The 17227-nt window shown below is 55.6% G+C and overlaps 1 protein-coding gene across 5 annotated transcripts in view; it reads left to right on the top strand.

Moving 5' to 3' along the window:
- PALD1 (phosphatase domain containing paladin 1) overlaps positions 1–17227 on the top strand; it is a 90885-nt gene that overhangs the window by 38967 nt on the left and 34691 nt on the right. For 3 of the 5 annotated variants that reach the window (XM_057531315.1, XM_057531314.1, XM_057531316.1), the window contains exons 2-17: positions 489–702; positions 3673–3775; positions 5093–5272; positions 6381–6548; positions 7384–7544; positions 7742–7817; positions 8439–8590; positions 8947–9046; positions 9263–9367; positions 11288–11383; positions 11822–11950; positions 12451–12567; positions 12648–12803; positions 13116–13298; positions 14444–14584; positions 14819–14890. In XM_057531315.1, coding sequence (XP_057387298.1) covers positions 518–702; positions 3673–3775; positions 5093–5272; positions 6381–6548; positions 7384–7544; positions 7742–7817; positions 8439–8590; positions 8947–9046; positions 9263–9367; positions 11288–11383; positions 11822–11950; positions 12451–12567; positions 12648–12803; positions 13116–13298; positions 14444–14584; positions 14819–14890 — 2124 coding nt within the window. In that variant the 5' untranslated portion in view covers positions 489–517. The remainder of the gene's footprint in view (positions 1–488; positions 703–3672; positions 3776–5092; positions 5273–6380; positions 6549–7383; positions 7545–7741; positions 7818–8438; positions 8591–8946; positions 9047–9262; positions 9368–11287; positions 11384–11821; positions 11951–12450; positions 12568–12647; positions 12804–13115; positions 13299–14443; positions 14585–14818; positions 14891–17227) is intronic. The other 2 variants (XM_007167729.2, XM_057531317.1) reach the window with 2 other exon arrangements.

Below are 17227 nucleotides of genomic sequence, written 5' to 3'. Positions count from 1 at the left end.
GTTCCCATCCAAATCCTTCAAATCTGCCTCCAGACTTCCCTCTGCCTCTGCCTCGGGTTCTCCCTCTGGTGAGGGCCTCCTCCTTCTCCCAGTCTAGAGGGCGTGGCCTCCATGTGGCCTGACCCAATTACTTGGAGCCCTAGGTCCTGCCCTGATGGGGATGGTTAACCCCTTCCTGTCTTATCTTCACTAGGGGAGTGTAAGCTGTAAGGGGTCAGGGGGCTACATCTTCTTGACTCTCCATGTCCATAACTCCCCCCAAGGCAGCAGCAGGGGGCCAGGCACACAGTAGGTGCTCCGCGAACATGTGCTTTGCTGGGCACCGGTGTGGAGGCAGCAAACCCACCCTCTGTCTCCAGCTGCAGGGTGAGCTGGCCTTCTCATGGGCCTCAGACTGTGTATCTGTTCACAGGGTAGGGATGGTGGGTGGGCTGGGTCCCTTCCTGCTGTGGCTTTTCCCACGCCCTCCTTGACCTCTTGCCCCACAGGTCTTGGGTCCTGAGGCCGCCGGCAGACTATGGGTACAACGGCCAGCACAGCCCAGCAGACGGTCTCAGCCAGCGCCCCCTTTGAGGGCCTCCAGAACGGCGGCACGATGGACGGTCGGCACTCACTCAGTGTCCACTCCTTCCAGACCACGGGCTTGCACAACAGTAAGGCCAAGTCCATCATCCCCAACAAGGTGGCCCCCGTCGTGATCACGTGAGTGGCAGGACGAGTGTGACCGTGTCCCCTGAAGACATGGCTGGGGGGAGCTACCTGGAGGGGTGGTGGCATACAGCACTTAACGTCTCCAAACTGCTTTCATAGATGAAGATACTGAGGCCCAGAGAGGTTAAGCAGTTGGTCTGGAGTCACACAGGAAGTGGGTGGCAGAGCCGGTGTCTGTCGCGGGTCTCTTAGCCCATATTACTTACCATGTCACAGTGCCAGGGAGTGTGGAGAGGGAAGAGTGGCTGGGGGAGGGGGTACACCCTTTTGAGAGTAATTTTTGGCTGACGTTTTCAAAGGAAGTTTAATTCTTAGATGCATAAAATGTAGATTCCCCCCCCCCCCCAACCTGTAATTATGGTTCGAAACTGAGGTTAACACCGGGCCATTAAAGGGCCTTGGGCTGAAAAAGCTAGAAGCTGTTGGTCAACTCTCCTAATTAGGCCCTTCAAGGACATTCCCAGAGGGGGCTGAGGGTTTGTTCTGGCCCCATATTTTGAGAGAGCTGGACACACTGCATTTGTCCTGTGGGCCCAGGGAAGGAGCGGGTGCTGGGAGCCTGAGGCCAGGGAGACAGAAGGGGCATTGGATCCGTCTCCTGGTGAGTCAGGAAGCCTTGTCTTATATCATATCTGCCCACCGAGCTTCCCTGCCTCTGGACCCCTCCAGGATGGAGGAAGTGGGACATGATGAGCTAAGAATTAAATGTGTTCCACGCAGAGACGTTTGGCAGAGAGTTAGCAGATGGGGCCTTCTGTATAAGGAAACCTGAGGAGTGGGAATGATAAATCCGGCCTGCCGCCTTTGGGGCCTGACAGGAAAATTGCAGTCATTAATACGTTACTGTGCTCATGATAAGGGGAGGAAAAGAGATGTTAAATAAAAGGGACTTGAGGGCTTCCCTGGTGGCTCAGTTGTTAAGAATCTGCCTGCCAATGCAGGGGACATGGGTTCGAGCCCTGGTCCGGGAAGATCCCACATGCCGCGGAGCAACTAAGCCCGTGTGCCACAGCTACTGAGCCTGCGCTCTAGAGCCTGCGAGCCACAACTACTGAAGCTCATGCGCCTAGAGCCCGTGCTCCGCAACAAGAGAAGCCACCGCAATGAGAAGTCCGCGCACCACAACGAAGAGCAGCCCCCGCTCACCGCAACTAGAGAAAGTCTGCGCGAAGCAACGAAGACCCAACACAGCCAGCAATAAAAAAAATAAAATAAATTTATTAAAAAAAGAAAAAAGGGACTTGAAATATAGTCTTTGGACTAGCAGATGACAAAACTAGGTTCGGGTCTTGAGTGCAGTGTTGGAACCTCGTGTCCTGGGCCTGGCTCTGCCTCTGCCCTGCTCTGTGACCGTGGGCAGATACTTTTCTCTCTCGGGGCCTCAGTTTCCTTATCAGGATATGTGGGGATGAGATTCAAAATATTTAAGCGTGGTGTGGCTCAGGACAGTCACCCGTCTGCTTCAAAAATCCACTGTAGTGAGACTGTGTGCTCCCTGGAGCCAGCCGTGACCCAGTGATCCTTGGGTTGTAGCTTGTTTGAGGTTCAAGGGACCTTAGAAGATCATCCAGTACAGGGGCTGGCAAACCATATCCTTCAGGCCCATCTCCTGTTTCGGTAAATAAGAGTTCATTGGGACACTGCCACTCCCGCTCATTTGCATATTGTCAGCGGACGCTTAAGGCTGCAATGGCAGAGTTGAGTAGTTGCAGCTGACTGCGTGGCCCACAAAGCCTAAAGTATTTACTATCTGGTCCTTTATAGGAAAGGTTTGCTCACTCCTGATCTGATAGCTATTAGATCAGATGTGAAAACTGATCTCTAGACACAGAAACTGAGTCTCGGGAGGCAGAAGGGTTTGCTCGCCACGGGTCCCGTGTGATGGAGGCAGAGCTGGCCGAGGGAGCCCAGGTCTCTGGACTCCTGTCTAGTGCTCCCCACCGCACTCATTCCCCCACCCTGCCTTTCCTTTTGTAAAGAGGCTCAGACCCCAGATCACGAGCTCTGGGAGGCTGTGTCTTATTCATTGTTATAATCAGCACAGAAACTTGTTGGGTCTTGAGTGCACAGCACTCCCCCTGGTTTAGCATCTACAGAAAGCTGTGGGTTTTGTTTGAAATGGCCCTGTGTGGAGGTAGAACTACTGCTAGTAATTGTAGTTAGATTACTAAACGATCACAGTCTTCGAGGCACTGGGCTAAGCACTTACTTCATTAGCGCATTGTCTTCTCACAGCAGCCCTTAGGAGGTTGCAGTTACTGGAAACGGAGCTATAGAGCAAGTAACTCCAAAGCCTGGAGTTACTGAGCAGTGGAGTTGGAGTCATACCCAGGCCACATGGCCCCAAAGCCTGGGTCCTGAACCACTGCACTGTGCTAGGGGGTTGTCGGTGTGGGGTTGTTCTCAGAGACAATCTGATGGAGGGACCGTCTGGGATGGTCCTTGTTAAGCCTTGTTTAAGGAGGCCTTAAACAAGACAGAAGCTTCTCTCTACACAAAAGTCCAGGAGGTACTCCCGGCTGATGTGGCTGCGCCATGATCAGTCAGGCTCCTCCTCTCTTGTTGCCCCACCATCATCAGCATCTACTTTCTGCCGTCATTTCTGGATGCTAGACAGGGAGAAGGAGGGAAGGGTAGAGGGCACACATCTTCTCTTTAAGGGGATGGGCCAGAAGTTGTACACATCACTTCTCCTCACATCCCATTGGCCAGAACTGAATCACATGATCACACTAGCTGCAAGGGAGGCTGGGACATGTAGTCTTCAGCCCGATGGCCCAGTCACAATTCCAGGGTACTAATGCTGAGGAAGAAGGGGAGAGTGGCTATTGGGGGACAGTGGGCAGCCTCTATCATAAATGCGTGGGTGGGATGGGGTGGCCCTGCCATAGGCCTGGTGAGGGTGGAGCGGATACTGGCCGTGGAGGTTGCCTGACTCAGTCTCCATTCTGCCCCTGGCAGGTACAACTGCAAGGAGGAGTTCCAGATCCACGATGAACTGCTCAAAGCCCATTACACGCTGGGCCGGCTCTCAGATGCCACCCCAGAGCACTACCTGGTGCAGGTGAGGTTGGGCCTGTCCCTCTCTCCCCCTTGCGGCCTCTCCCACCCTCTTGCCCTCCTTCCTCACAGGCTCCCTCCCTAATCTCCTGCTTTCCACACTGTCCCCCTTCTCTGCTTCACTGCCTCACCCCACCCTCTGGGGTCCTGATCCCACTTCCTCTCACCCTCTGGTTTCCTGGGCCCCGTTCCTCCTGCCCTGTGGAGCCCCCTGCTCTTCTGTCCCCATCTGTCCCCTGCCTGGCCCCATCCTGCCCACACCTCTCTCTCAGAGCACCAGGGTGAACAGAGAAGGGAGCCTGAAGGACCTGGGACCCCAGACGGCTCCCCCCAGGCTGGGAATCTCCATCGCATTCTCTTTTGAAGTTTCAGAACTTCTCTGGAATGTAGATAGAGATGTAGATGTACATGTACATCTATCTATCTGTCTTTGTATCTTTTTTTTTTTTTTGCCTTAAATATCCCCTGGAAAGTAAAGTCTACAAGGGCAGATGACTTTTCATGTGTCTTGTTCACTGCTGTAGCCCCAGGCCCTAGAACAGTGCTTGGGTATAATGTAGGTGCTCAATAAATAGTGAATGAATGAATGAATGAATGAATGATAATCATGATGATTAAACTGTATTTGTTGAAAGAGGGTCCGGGTAGGAGGTGGCAGTGGATGGGTAGATGGGTGAACAGGTGGATGAGATGACCTCATGGTTCCTTTTTGCCCAGGAATGTGTCTTCTGGTTCCTCCTGCTTTCACCTGATCCCTGAGTAGTCTTTTCCTCTTTTCTCTGTAGTCACTGCCTCCCCACCTGGGGAGGGGAGAAACCTGCCCATTCCCAGAGCTGCAGGCCTCTAGGAAGTGGCTAGCAGTTTTCTCCTGGTTGGTTCCTGGTGCCCCAGCTGTGACTCCCTACTCGAGCCCCTTTTCCATGAGCTTCCTCTGGGTGTGAGAGTTCTTTCCTATGTGCTCGGGGAGCTGCAGGCCCACCCTAGAGGCAGCTTTGGTCTTCTGTTTCATGTCCCTGGAGTGCCTCTCCCTGCTCTCCTTCTTCAAGGCCAGGCTCAGGTGCCACTTCCTGCATGAAGCCTTTTTGGATTCCCCCTCAGGAGGAGTTGCCTTTCCTTTTTCCACACTGTACGACACTTCTCCTGGCGTCACGGATAGTCACGTATTTTGTCTACTTTTTCCATGAGTCAGCGGACAACTTGAGGACCATGTCCCCCACCCCCTCTCCCTGCTCCCCATCCCCTGGGGCCTGGGACAGAGCCCTGTTTGTAGAAGACGTCCCTGAGTCATCTGAGTGACCCCCTGTGGCTCTCCCCCTGCCAGGGCCGCTACTTCCTGGTGCGGGATGTTGCAGAGAAGATGGATGTGCTGGGCACTCTGCAGAGCTGTGGGGCCCCCAACTTCCGGCAGGTGCGGGGCGGGCTCACTGTGTTCGGCATGGGGCAGCCCAGCCTCTCAGGATTCAGGCGGGTTCTTCAGAAACTCCAGAAGGACGGACACAGGGTAAGCATGGCCATTCCCCAGGCAGGGGCTAGCCCCCAAATCTGGGGAAAGGGGTTCCCGGAGGGGCAACTTCAGAGACTCTGGAGGAGCCTGGCCATATCATAAGGAGGGTGACTGGTGACCAGGACCAGGCCCTGCCAGGCCTTCAATGCCATTATGGTCACTGTGATCAGCATAACTGGGAAATTCTGGCTAAATGTTTATTGCATTGTCCTGTGTGGACATGGGAGCCCCAAGGTCAGAAGCCCCTTATACACCCCACAGGATGATGATCACAGCTAACACTTAGGTCCTCATGTCAATCCTATGAGGCAGTTATTCTCCCATTTTATAGAGGAGGAAACTGAGGCCCAGAGAGGATAAGTGACACAGCCCCTGAGTGGTGTCCCAAGACACAAACCTAGACCCCTGGACTCCACGTGCCTGCTTTACATGCCTGCTCTCTCCTGCCTGATGTGGAGGTGGGGTTTTGAGTGTCTCCAGGACAGAGGATGAGTGTCCGCTGTGATTGCAGGCTTATGGCGGGCAGCCGAGTGTGATTTGACCTGGGTTAAGATGGAGAGTCCTTAGTGAACCAGAGTGGGGAGGGGGTGTTAGCTGAGCATGGATTCCACCTTCCCAGCAAGTTCTCCAGGGCGGGGCCTGCCCACACATCTCTCTGTACGGTGCTCAGTGAATGAATGATTACATGGTGTTGGTGGGCGGCATTCACTTCTTCAGCTGATGTTTATCAAGCACTTGATTTACCTAGGGCTCTGCACTAGGAATTGTGGGGACATAAAAATGACAAGGACATGATTCTACCCACAAGGAACCTGTAGTCCACAAAGGGAGAAAGATGTATTCATTGATAACGTTAATCCAGAGCAGGAGTGAACACCACAAGATTCAGATGAAGGGCTGTTGGCCCTGAGAGGAGGGAGGGTCAGGAGCAGGTGGCACTGGGACCTAGCTTTGCTTCTGGGGTAGGATTCAGGTTGCAGGGGCAGAGTGGGGTGATGGGCCCGCGATGAGGGGGAGCGGCTAGCTCGGAGGCCCAGAGGTGGGGCAGTGGAGCAGGTGTCCACTCCGGGTAGTGGTGATGGGTCCTTCCTTCTTGGGTTCCCAGCAGGAGTGCGTCATCTTCTGTGTGCGGGAGGAGCCCGTGCTGTTTCTGCGTGCTGATGAGGACTTCGTGCCCTATACGCCTCGAGACAAGCAGAGTCTTCACGAGAACCTCCAGGGCCTCGGACCTGGGGTCCAGGTGGAGCGCTTGGAGCTGGCCATCCGGAAGGAGGTGAGGGCCACCGGTGTGGGTGGGAGGCCGCCCTCCTGGTAGGCCTTGGACAGCTGAGTTGAGCCCCAGCCCCCAGCCCCGCTTTGCTCTCGCTGGCCCACGCTCGCTCACTTTTCTGCCCTGCTTGGGTGAATGGCTGCTGCAAGGCTGGCTCCGGGCAGCCAGGGGAAGGACTTCTCTTCTCGGCTCTGTTTGCCTCTGCCCCTTTCCCACCCTGCTTTTCTCCTCCAAACTCAGCATCTTTATTTAGAAAAGGGTCTGGTGGAGGGGAAAGAGCACGAGACTAAAAGCCCCAAGACAAGTTCAGCCTCCTGTGTGAGGCCTGGGCTGGGTCACTTCTCTCCATGGGCCTCTGTTTCTGAGGTCCCTCTGTCCTCCTCCTTCACAGCTGGGAGGTTTGTCAGGGTCTCTGAGGCTGTTGATGCACCACAGAGGTGTGTAAATAGTGGGTGGGGGTCATGGCATCCCCTGCCTCCCCTGGGACATCCCGGGCAGGAACGGAGGCCGCAGCTCAGGCTTTCTCCCCTCGAGCTCCCAGCTGACCGAGCTTGCTCCTGTCCTTCAGCCTGGCGGTTTAGCCAATTCCTGCTGCCCACTGGGCCAAGCCCTTCCAACCTGGCCCCAGTGTGGGCCGTATCAACTCAGGCGTAGCTGGCTGCCCTCGGGCCAGCGGCCACCCTGGTCCCGTCAGGGCTCCCAGGGCACAGAGAGGACCTCTGGTGTGTAGTTCTCCCTGGAGAGAAAGCAGCCTGTCCATGGCCTCTGTGTGGCCTAGGCGCTCCAGAGCTCAGCCAGGAAAGTCCGTCATGGCCCTCTGGCCCCCTACCTCCTCTAGATCCATGACTTTGCCCAGCTGAGCGAGAACAAGTACTACGTGTACCACAACACCGAAGACCTGCGGGGGGAGCCCCACGCCGTGGCCGTCAGGGGCGAGGACGATGTGCACGTGACCAAGGAGGTGTACAAGCGGCCCCTCTTCCTGCGGCCCACCTACAGGTACCGAGGGCCTGCCCAGGGCCCCAGTGTGCTGGGCGTGGCTGCTCGCTGGGCCTGCTCTCCAGCTGCGGCCTCAGTCTCACCATCTGCAGGTTGGGCTGAGTTCCCCACGCCTGTGTCTCCCATGGGAATATGGGGTGGAGGGGATGTCCGGGGTGTGTGGCCTGCCTGATGGGCCGCTCCCCCTCACCCGGTAGGTACCACCGTCTCCCCCTGCCAGAGCAAGGGGCCCCCCTGGAAGCCCAGTTTGATGCCTTCGTCAGTGTCCTCCGGGTAAGTGGGGGCAAGAGGGGTGGTGGGAGCACAGAGGGTGGGCAGGTGCCTGGAGAGTGGGTCTGTGTCAAGGCCCCGTCTCCATGGAGATGCCCTGGTGGGTGTGGCTTCTGGAGGAAGGCTGAGGGTGTGAGTGTGTGGGCTGTGTGTGTGTCTGGTGTGGGTGTGTATTTGTACATTCTCTAATGACAGAGCCCAGCGCTGACCGTCTGGAGGCCTGGACTCTGGCTGTGGCTTGGCTGCTAACTTGCTGTGTGATCCTGGACAGATCTCCTAACTTCTAGGCCTCAAGTTCCTCATTTCTATATTGGAACTAAAAATTCTTACCTTCCAGGCTTCAGCTGATATCTCCTGAGTACCGGTGTTTCTGTCCCAACCACCTTGGGAGGTCACCTTATTTAATTTGCCTCTCACAGCAGAGTAACTGTGGCCCTGTCCCCTGTGAGTAATTCTCACCTCCAGGGCCCTGGGAAGGAGGCAGGGCCTGTGCTCCTGGGGTAGGTGGAGCAGATCGGGCCGTGGGGCTGGGCGGCCCATGTCATGACCCCCCAACCCCAATTTGGTCCTCAGCTGAGGGCTTTCCGGTCACGCTGTTACCTGCTCTTCATGGTCCTTCCCCAGGAGACCCCCAGCCTGCTGCTGCTCCGAGATGCCCACGGGCCTCCCCCTGCTCTCCTCTTCAGCTGCCAGACGGGCGTGGGCAGGACCAACCTGGGCATGGTTCTGGGCACCCTCATCCTGCTTCACCACAGTGGGACTGCCTCGAGGCCGGGGTGAGTGGCCTGTGGGACCCAGTGCCCCAGGGGACTGCAGGGATAAGGAGAGGGGAGGGCGGGGCTGCCCCAGGTTGCCGGGGACACGTCAGAAGCCCAGAGCTACAGCTGGAAGTTGGGCAGCTGGGGTTCACTTCCCGGTTTGCCGCAAACTTCGCTGGCTGACCTGGAGAAGGTCACTTGACCTTTCTGGGCCCCAGTTTCCCCAGTGGAACAAATGCCTCTTGTCTCCCCAACTGATTTGGAAGGAAAACTTGGAGCATGTAGTCCGGTGCCTCTCAGCGGGAGGGTGTGGACAGCGGGGCGTCCTCCAGGCCTTTGGGAGCGCTGATTATGCTACTGCCCCTTCCTGTCAGGGCTGCCCCTACGAAGACCAAGCCACTGCCCATGGAGCAGCTCCAGGTGGTCCAGAGCTTTCTGCACATGGTGCCCCAGGGGAGGAGGATGGTGGAGGAGGTGAGCGAGGGGGCTGGGCAAGGAGCTGGGGGCGGGGCGGTGGAGGGGCACTCGCTCCCCTCACTGGGGGACCTCTTCCTCCCCTGCCCCCTCCTTCCCTTCCCGGCCAGTCATTCTCTTTCCCCCTCTCTTCTCTTCTACCTCCTGCCACCTTTCCTTGGCCCTGCTCCCTCCCTGCTGCTGTCCCCTCTTCCCTGCCCTGGTCTCTGGCACCAGGTGGACAGAGCCATCACCGCCTGTGCAGAGTTGCACGACCTGAAGGAAGTAGTCTTGGAAAACCAGAGGGAGCTGGAAGGCAGCCCGCCGGAGACCCCGGCTCAGGTGAGGCACGGAGAGCTGCTGCTTTTGCCTGAGCCCGGCAGCCTTGTTTGGTTGGGCCTGTTGACTGGCCCCCTTCAGACTGGCTTTTCCTAATTGCTGCTTCTCCCATGAACAGAGCAGTTTTCAGAGGAAGGGGAGATGGGGAGCTGGACCTGTAGGAAGAGAGGGAGTTTACTTTCTCTGACCAGGACCCCTTGATGCAGAATAAACAGGATGGAGGAAGGGGCTGCTGGCAAGGTGCTGGGGGCCTCTGGCTCCAGATACTTCCCAGGCTGCTCCCGGCTCCCCCTGCAAATAAAACCCTCGCTGTTCTTTGGGAAGGCCAGGGTTTGGTCCAGCCGCTGATTCTGGAAGAGTGATGGGCTCTGGGCTGTCTCAGCAGGCCTGTCCCTGTGCTCTGGGGAGAGGAGGTTGGCTTGTTCGCACACAGCGCATGGAAAGAATCTAAAGCCCGCAGAGTCTTTTTCTTCTTTAACACTTAAAAAAGTGTTTTAAAAGCAATATTATATTATAGAAAATTGAGAAATTAGAGAAGGAATAAAACTGCCCGTCATCCAAGCCCAGCTGCCGTGAGCATTTTGGCTGCCTTCCTTCAGTTTTCATATTTCTGATGTTCTTTTGTAGGTTGCCTAGGGCACGTTTATGTCCTGCTTATTTCATGTAACCCCGTCTTTCCCATGTCATACCTGCTTGTCGTTGTTGAGGTTTACTGGCTGTGGAACCAAAGCCATTGCGAGGCTCAGCCATCATTGGCCTGATAGGTTAGGAGCAGAGCTCTGGCTCGATTGCCTGAGTTCTGTTCCTGGCTCTGCCACCTAGAGGCGTGTGGACCTGGGCAACCTGCTTCACTGCTCTGTGCCTCAGTTTCCCCACTCGTAAAATGGGGCCACTAACAATAACTACCCCATAGGGTTGTTGTGAGGATTAGGTGAGCTCAGGTCATAAAGCCTCAGAAGGGAGCCTGACAGAGCAGGTGTTCCTCCTGGCCATCACCTGCTGTGATCTGCAGGCCCCTTCTAGTTGCACAGTGGGGTCAAAGTAAATACTTTGCATTGAACTACTTCATGAAAATGAGGCTTTTGTGTATTTAGGATTTTTCCCCTTATAAGGTCTAGATTAGGGGTTGACAGACGATGGCCCACGGGTCAAATCCAACCCACCACCTGTTTTGATAAATAAGTTTTGTTGGAACGAGGTCTTGCCCATCCATTTATGTACCGTCTCTGGCTCTCTTATGCTGCCATGGCAGAGTCCAGCTGTTGCAAGGCAGATCGTGTAGCCCACAAGCCTAGAAAATTTACTCTCTGGCCTTTTACAGAAGTAAAAGTTTGCTGACCTCTGGCCTGGATTCCCAAAGATGGGATTAAATTTCATCCAAGGGCATGACCTTTTTTTCGGGCCTATACGAATCTCACTTGCCCTCCAGAAGGTGGTGCTGACCCAGCAGGGGAAGCCTGAGATCCGAAGGTGAAGAGAGGGACCCTTGGAATTTTCTGTGACAGCCCCCTGCCCAGAGGACGCTGGGGTGGGGAGGGTCACAGCTCTTAAGCGAGGGCCTCTGGTTCCGGGAAGGGTGTTTATACACTTGCTGCTTCAACATGGATTGTGGGCGGCCCTGCATGGTGAGTGGCATTGGAGCAAAGCGGCGAGGCCCAGCCTATCTCTGGGCACAGAACCTCACCGAGAGCTGTAGTGCCTGCTGGGGTCACCAGTAGCTCTTCCTGCACCATGGATAAACCACAGCAAATGGGATAGGGTTGGAAGAACTTCTAACCTGGCGAAACAGGGTTACGCAGGGTTGGGGTAGATTGTCTAATGGGAATTTCTGAGGCTTAACTCCTGCCCTTCTGGGGATGGGGATGGGTGGCTTAGCAGCCTCATCTTTACTGCCGGCCCTCCTTCCTGGTCCCTTCCTCTCAGGAAAGCGGCAGCCAGCGCGGCGTCCGGCAGAGGGCGCTGCGGAGCCTGGAGCGATACTTCTACCTGGTCCTGTTTAACTACTATCTCCATGAGCAGGTGGGGTGGGGGGATGAGCGAACCCATCCCCCTTTCTCCTGGGGCCCCTCCAGACTCCCCACCCAGTGACTGGCATGGGGTTGATGGGGACCCCTGTGGAGCTGGGGAGGGGAGTGGGGACATGTGTGTTGGTTCCAGAGGAAGGCGGGTTTGGGGGAGGCAAGGAGAGACCCAGATAGAGGGACGGTCCCCGAGCAGGTCAGGCAAAGGGAGGCCCCACGTCTCTTTCCTCTGGGCCCATCTCTGTACCCTTAGCCAGGGCATCGGGGCCTGGAGGGATCTCGCTTCGGATATCCTGGTCCTCTCTCCCCAGCCCCTCATCCCTGCCCTGGGCCGTGATGGGTATCTCTTGGGGTCCCCTGACCAGAGGGCAAGCAGGGAGAGTTTGGGATGGCCATGTGCCCCTGAACTCCCGTCTCTCTCTGCCTCGGGCTGCAGTACCCGCTGGCTTTTGCCCTCAGTTTCAGCCGCTGGCTGTGTGCCCGTCCCGAACTGTACCGCCTGCCTGTGACACTAAGCTCAGTGGGGCCTGTGGCCCCTCGGGACCTCATCACCACTGGCTCCCTGGTGAGTGCGCCTGGCTGGCTGGGGAAGTGGGCGTGGGTGTGGGCTAGCCCTGGGGTTGGTTACAGCCTTGGTTCTTGTGGGGTTGGGCTAAGCATTGCCCTCACAGGAAGCAAAGGGAGGATGGCCTGTGGGGTGATGGGATCCTCCTGTGAACAAACTGGGGCCATTCTCAGGCCCTAAGAAGCATTTGCAGCTCTGGCTATTGTTCCAGTACCCGCTCCTCATTCTCAAACCCAAGCGCTCTGGGCAGGGAGTCAGGAGACCTGGTGCTGGTATCTTTGCCACCAGCCTCTCATCTTTGAGCCTCAGCTTCCTCATCCGGAGAGTGGGCACCATTGCACTTGCCCTTGCCAGGGTGGTTATGAGGCTCCAAGTGTGCAAAAGTGCTTTCTAAACTGTCAAGTGCTGGTCTCACCCCCCCGCCCCCCATGCCCACTTGGGGCCAGGTTCTGAACCTCAGTCGGCCGCTGAGGGTCCCAGGCTTGCTCCTCTCCCAACAGGGGGCAGATGACCTCGTCTCCCCGGACGCACTCAGCACCGTCAGAGAGATGGGTGTGGCCAACTTTCGGCGGGTGCCCCGTTTGCCCATCTACGGCACGGCCCAGCCCAGTGCCAAGGTGACCAGCCAGGGGACCCACTTGTGGGGTGAGGGGAAGGGGGGTTGAGCTCTTTTACTGACGGCCATCTGTCTCCCCAGGCCCTGGGGAGTATCCTGGCCTACCTGACCGACACCAAGAGGAAGCTGCAGCAGGTCGTGTGGGTCAACCTGAGAGAGGAGGCCGTGCTGGAGTGTGACGGGCGCACCCACAGCCTGCGGTGGCCTGGGACCCCCACGGCCCCTAGCCAGGTGGAGGTGAGGCCCTCCTGCCTTGTACGCACCCCTGCCTTGGAGGCCCTCTGGGGACTTGGCCTGAAAGGGTCTTCAGAAGCGTCTGTGCTCCTACTGTACAGATGAAGAAACTGAGGCCCCGAGAGGAGCAGTCTCAGGGAGTGGCTGACTCAGGACTCCCTTGCAGCCCCGGGTCTGGTTATAAACCTTGAGGCTTGAGAAGGGGGAGGGATGGGCCCGAAGGCCAGGACTATCCTGGCCACAGAGGCTCTGGTCTTTCAGGGCTGGCCCAGGGGCTGCCGCGTGGCCTGAGCCCTCCGTCCCACCCTCCCCTAGAACCTGGAGACCCAGCTGAAGGCCCACCTGAGCATGCCTCCCGCAGGCACCCAGGGCCCACGGACCCACAGGTTCCAGACGTGCCTCACGACGCAGGAGGTCTTCAGCCAGCACCGCGGGGCCTGCCCTGGCCTCACCTACCACCGCATCCCCATGCCAGACTTCTGCGCCCCCCGCGAGGAGGTGAGGGGGCTGTGTGGCTGAGGCCTCTGGGGAGGGAGAGGACGCCCCCCCTGCCTCCCTCGGGCCTGGGCCTTGGCTGTGGGCACAGCTCCCCAGAGGGACTAAGAGCTTGTTCTGCAGGGTTTCAGATTGGCCTAGGTGGTTTATTCACATGCCTACCAAGCTCCGTGTTGGCGTGTGTGCACACGCACCTGTGTGTGTGTGCATCATGTGTTGTAGGTATGTGTGGGGTGGGTGAGCATGTCTGTGTGTGTTCAGAGTGGGTGGGGGTGTGGTTGTGGAGTGTGTGTGTGTGTGTGTGTGTGTGTGTGTGTGTGTGTGGTGTGTCTGTGTCTATGGAGGCTGTGCCGTGCCACTTGTCTTTACTGGGGGACGCGTGGAGAGCGTGTCTGGTGGGGAGCTGTGTGGTGTGGTGTGTGTAGGGGGTTTGTGGAGGAGGGTGCTGGGGAATGCTGTGTGTGACTGAGGGAGTTTGTGTGTGCATGTGGTATCTGTAGGTTTATGCCTGTGAATGTCTGTACGGTCTGTGGGTCTTCAAGGTTTGTGTGGTGTGTGTGCCTGGCATGTATTGTGTGGGGGTCGCTGTGTGCCTGTGTGATGTGTCGGTTGTTTGGGCGATGCGTCTGTGTCTGTCTGTCTGTGAGACGGGTGGTGACCGGGCTTGTATTGCCCCCTCACTTTGCTCTGTGGGTCTGGTTGCCCGTAGTTTGTTGCCCCCTAGTGGTCTGGCGCTGCAGTGATCGGCTGAGGTCGGGACTGCCCTCAAACTGGGATCTGGGTTGGGTCCACCTCAGGGGGGCAGTAGGGCCGGGGGTCCACGTGCAGCCCAGGGGCGCAGCACATAGGAATGTGCTTGTTTCACCTGGCAGATGGTGGGCACCAGGAACCTCAGGTGTGTGCCCGTGTCTGCTCATACGTCCAGTGCCTGGTTATATGGGAGTGAACGTGTTTACGTGCACGTGGTCTTGTGTGTACTGCAGTGAGCTGAGTGTGTGTGCATACAAGGTTGTGAGCCTGACACAGCCAGGCTCAGGGCAAACACTCCCAGGACAGCTCCCGGGGTTGCCATTTGGAGGGATGGGCCATCTTGGGAGTCTGTGCAGCTGGGAGCACCCACTGACTCAGACCTCGGTCTCCCTGTGCAGGATTTTGACCGGCTGCTGGGGACCCTGCAGGCTGCGCTCGCCAAGGACCCGGGTACCGGCTTCGTGTTCAGCTGCCTCAGCGGCCAGGGCCGGACCACGACCGCCATGGTGGTGGCTGTGCTTGCCTCCTGGCACATCCGAGTATGTGTGGCCTCCTGTGTGAGGACAGGGGTCTGCCCAGGCAGGGCGGGCATTCGGTCCCTGGGGACCCTGGCTGTGGCAGGAAGGTGTGGTCCCAGAGCCCCCTCTCATCAGCCCTGGGCAGACGGTGCATGGGCTGGCAGACCCCCGGCACGGGCTCCAGCTGTGGGCAGAGCTGGGGGAGGGTGCGGTCTGGTACCCATGCTCCCAGTCCCAGCAGCTGTCCTCCCTTAGGGCTTCCCCGAGGTGGGCGAGGAGGAGCTCGTGAGCGTGCCTGATGCCAAGTTCACCAAGGGCGAGTTTGAGGTGAGCATGCCCTGTGGGGTCCCCGGGGGACACCTGGGGGAGGGGAGGGGTGAGTCTTGCTGGCAGGTCTGGGGGAGATCTTCAAAGCTCCTTCTAAGGCCATTATCTTCTTCCACCTCATCGTATCAGCCCTTCCCTGTTCCCATTTCACAGATGAGCAAACCAGGGCACAGGGTAGCTTGGCTCTGGGCCCTGGCAGATGGTGTTTGGAGAAGAGGGGGCGGATCCCCCCCACTCCTGGCCCTGCTGCTGGGCTACTGGCCACCATCTTGTCTGGGTAACATTGATGACCACCTCACGGGCACCTGGGACCCAGCTGTGGTTGGTGACCCTGGTGCCGGGCCCCGGACCGCCCCACCCCACCCCCATTTCAATTCAGGGCACTGGATGGACAGTGCTAACATCTCACATTTAGCCACCCATGTATCGCACCTCATGTGCCTCATGTCATCTTCCCTGACACCCTGTAAGTAGGTGGCAGTGTCCCCATCTTACAGATGGGCACGTGGAACTCAGAGTTGGCACGTGGCTGCCCGGTGTCGGTGTTGTGGTCGGCTCCTGCCTACCTGGCCGGCCTGGCCAGTGCCCCTCCCCTGCCCTCCCTACTGTCCTGACACCCTGGCCTCCATGCAGCTCCTCAAACTCACCAAGCGCTTTCAGCCTCTGGGCCTTTGCATATGCTTTTCCCTTGCCCTGGACCACTTCTCTCTTCCTTCTTCTGGCTGATTCACTGATTCTTTTCTTTTTAATTTTTTATTGTGGTAAAATATACATAACACGGAATTTACCGTTTTAACCATTTTTCAGTGTACAGTTCTGTGGCGTTAAGTACATTCACATTATTGTGCAACCATCTCCAGAACTTTTTCCTTAGGACAAATTGACCGTATCCATTAAACACTAACTCCCCATCTCCCCTCCCCCAGCCCCTGGCAGCCACCATTCTACTTTCTATCTCTGTGAATTTGACTGTTTTACATACCTCATATGAGGAGAATCATACAGTATTTGTCCTTTTGTGACTGGCTTATTGCACTTAGCATAATAGCATCAAGGTTCATCCGTGGTGTAGCATGTGTCACAATTTCTGTTTTCAAAAGGCTGAGTAGCATTCCATTGTAAGTATTGACCACATTTTGTTTATCCATTCATCTGTCTGTGGACACTTAGGTTGTCTTCACCTTTGGGCTATTGTGAATCATGCTGCTGTGAACATGGGTGTACACGTATCTGTTTGAGTCTTTGCTTTCAATTCCAGAAGTGGAATCACTGGATCAACTGGTAATTCACTGTTTAAATTTTGAGGAACTGCCATATTGTTTTCCATAGCAGCTGCACCATATACATTCCTACCAGCAAAGCACAAGGGTTCCAGTTCTTCCACATTCTTGCCAACACTTGTTGTTTTCTGTTTTTTTTTTTTTTTTGATAATAGCCTTCCGAGTAGGTGTGAAGTGACATCTCACTGTGGTGTTGATTTGAATTTCCCCACCGACTAGTGATGTTGAACATTGTTTCATTTGTTTTATGGCCATTTTTGTATCTTCCTTGGAGAAATGTCTATTCGAATTCTTTGCCCATTTTTGATTTGGGTTGTTTTGTTATTGTTGAGTTGTAGGAACTCTTTATATATTCTGGATATCAATCCCTTGTTAGATATGTGAGAGTTCGGTGGGTTGCCTTTTTAGTCTGTTGATAGTGTCCTTTCATGCAAAAATTTTTAATTTTGATGAAATTCAATTTGTTTATTTTTTCTTGTTTCCTGTGCTTTTGGTGTCATATCCAAGAAGTCATTGCTAAATGCAATGTTATGAAGCTTTTTTTCTGTGTTTTCTTCTAAGAATTTTATGGTTTTAGCTCTTACATTTAGGTCTTTGATCCATTTTGAATTAATTTTATTTTTTAAATTTTATTTATTTTTTTATATAGCAGGTTCTTATTAATAATCCATTTTATACATATTAGTGTATATATGTCAATCCCAGTCTCCCAATTCATCACACCACCACCCCACCATCACCACTTTCCCCCCTTGGTGTCCATACGTTTGTTTTCTACATCTGTGTTTCTATGTCTGCCCTGCAAACCGGTTCATCTGTGCCATTTTTCTAGGTTCCACATATAGGCGTTAATATACGATATTTGTTTTTCTCTTTCTGACTTACTTCACTCTGTAGGACAGTCTCTAGATCCATCCACGTCTCTGCAAATGACCCAATTTCGTTCCTTTTTATGGCTGAGTAATATTCTATTGTATATATGTACCACATCTTCTTTATCCATTCGTCTGTCGATGGGCATTTAGGTTGCTTCCATGACCTGGCTATTGTAAATAGT

This window comes from Balaenoptera acutorostrata, chromosome 16 (genome assembly GCF_949987535.1).
Source record: "Balaenoptera acutorostrata chromosome 16, mBalAcu1.1, whole genome shotgun sequence".
Taxonomy (NCBI): domain Eukaryota; kingdom Metazoa; phylum Chordata; class Mammalia; order Artiodactyla; family Balaenopteridae; genus Balaenoptera; species Balaenoptera acutorostrata.
The sequence above is the reverse complement of the archived record's forward strand: the minus strand, read 5'-3'. Positions and strand labels throughout refer to the sequence as shown.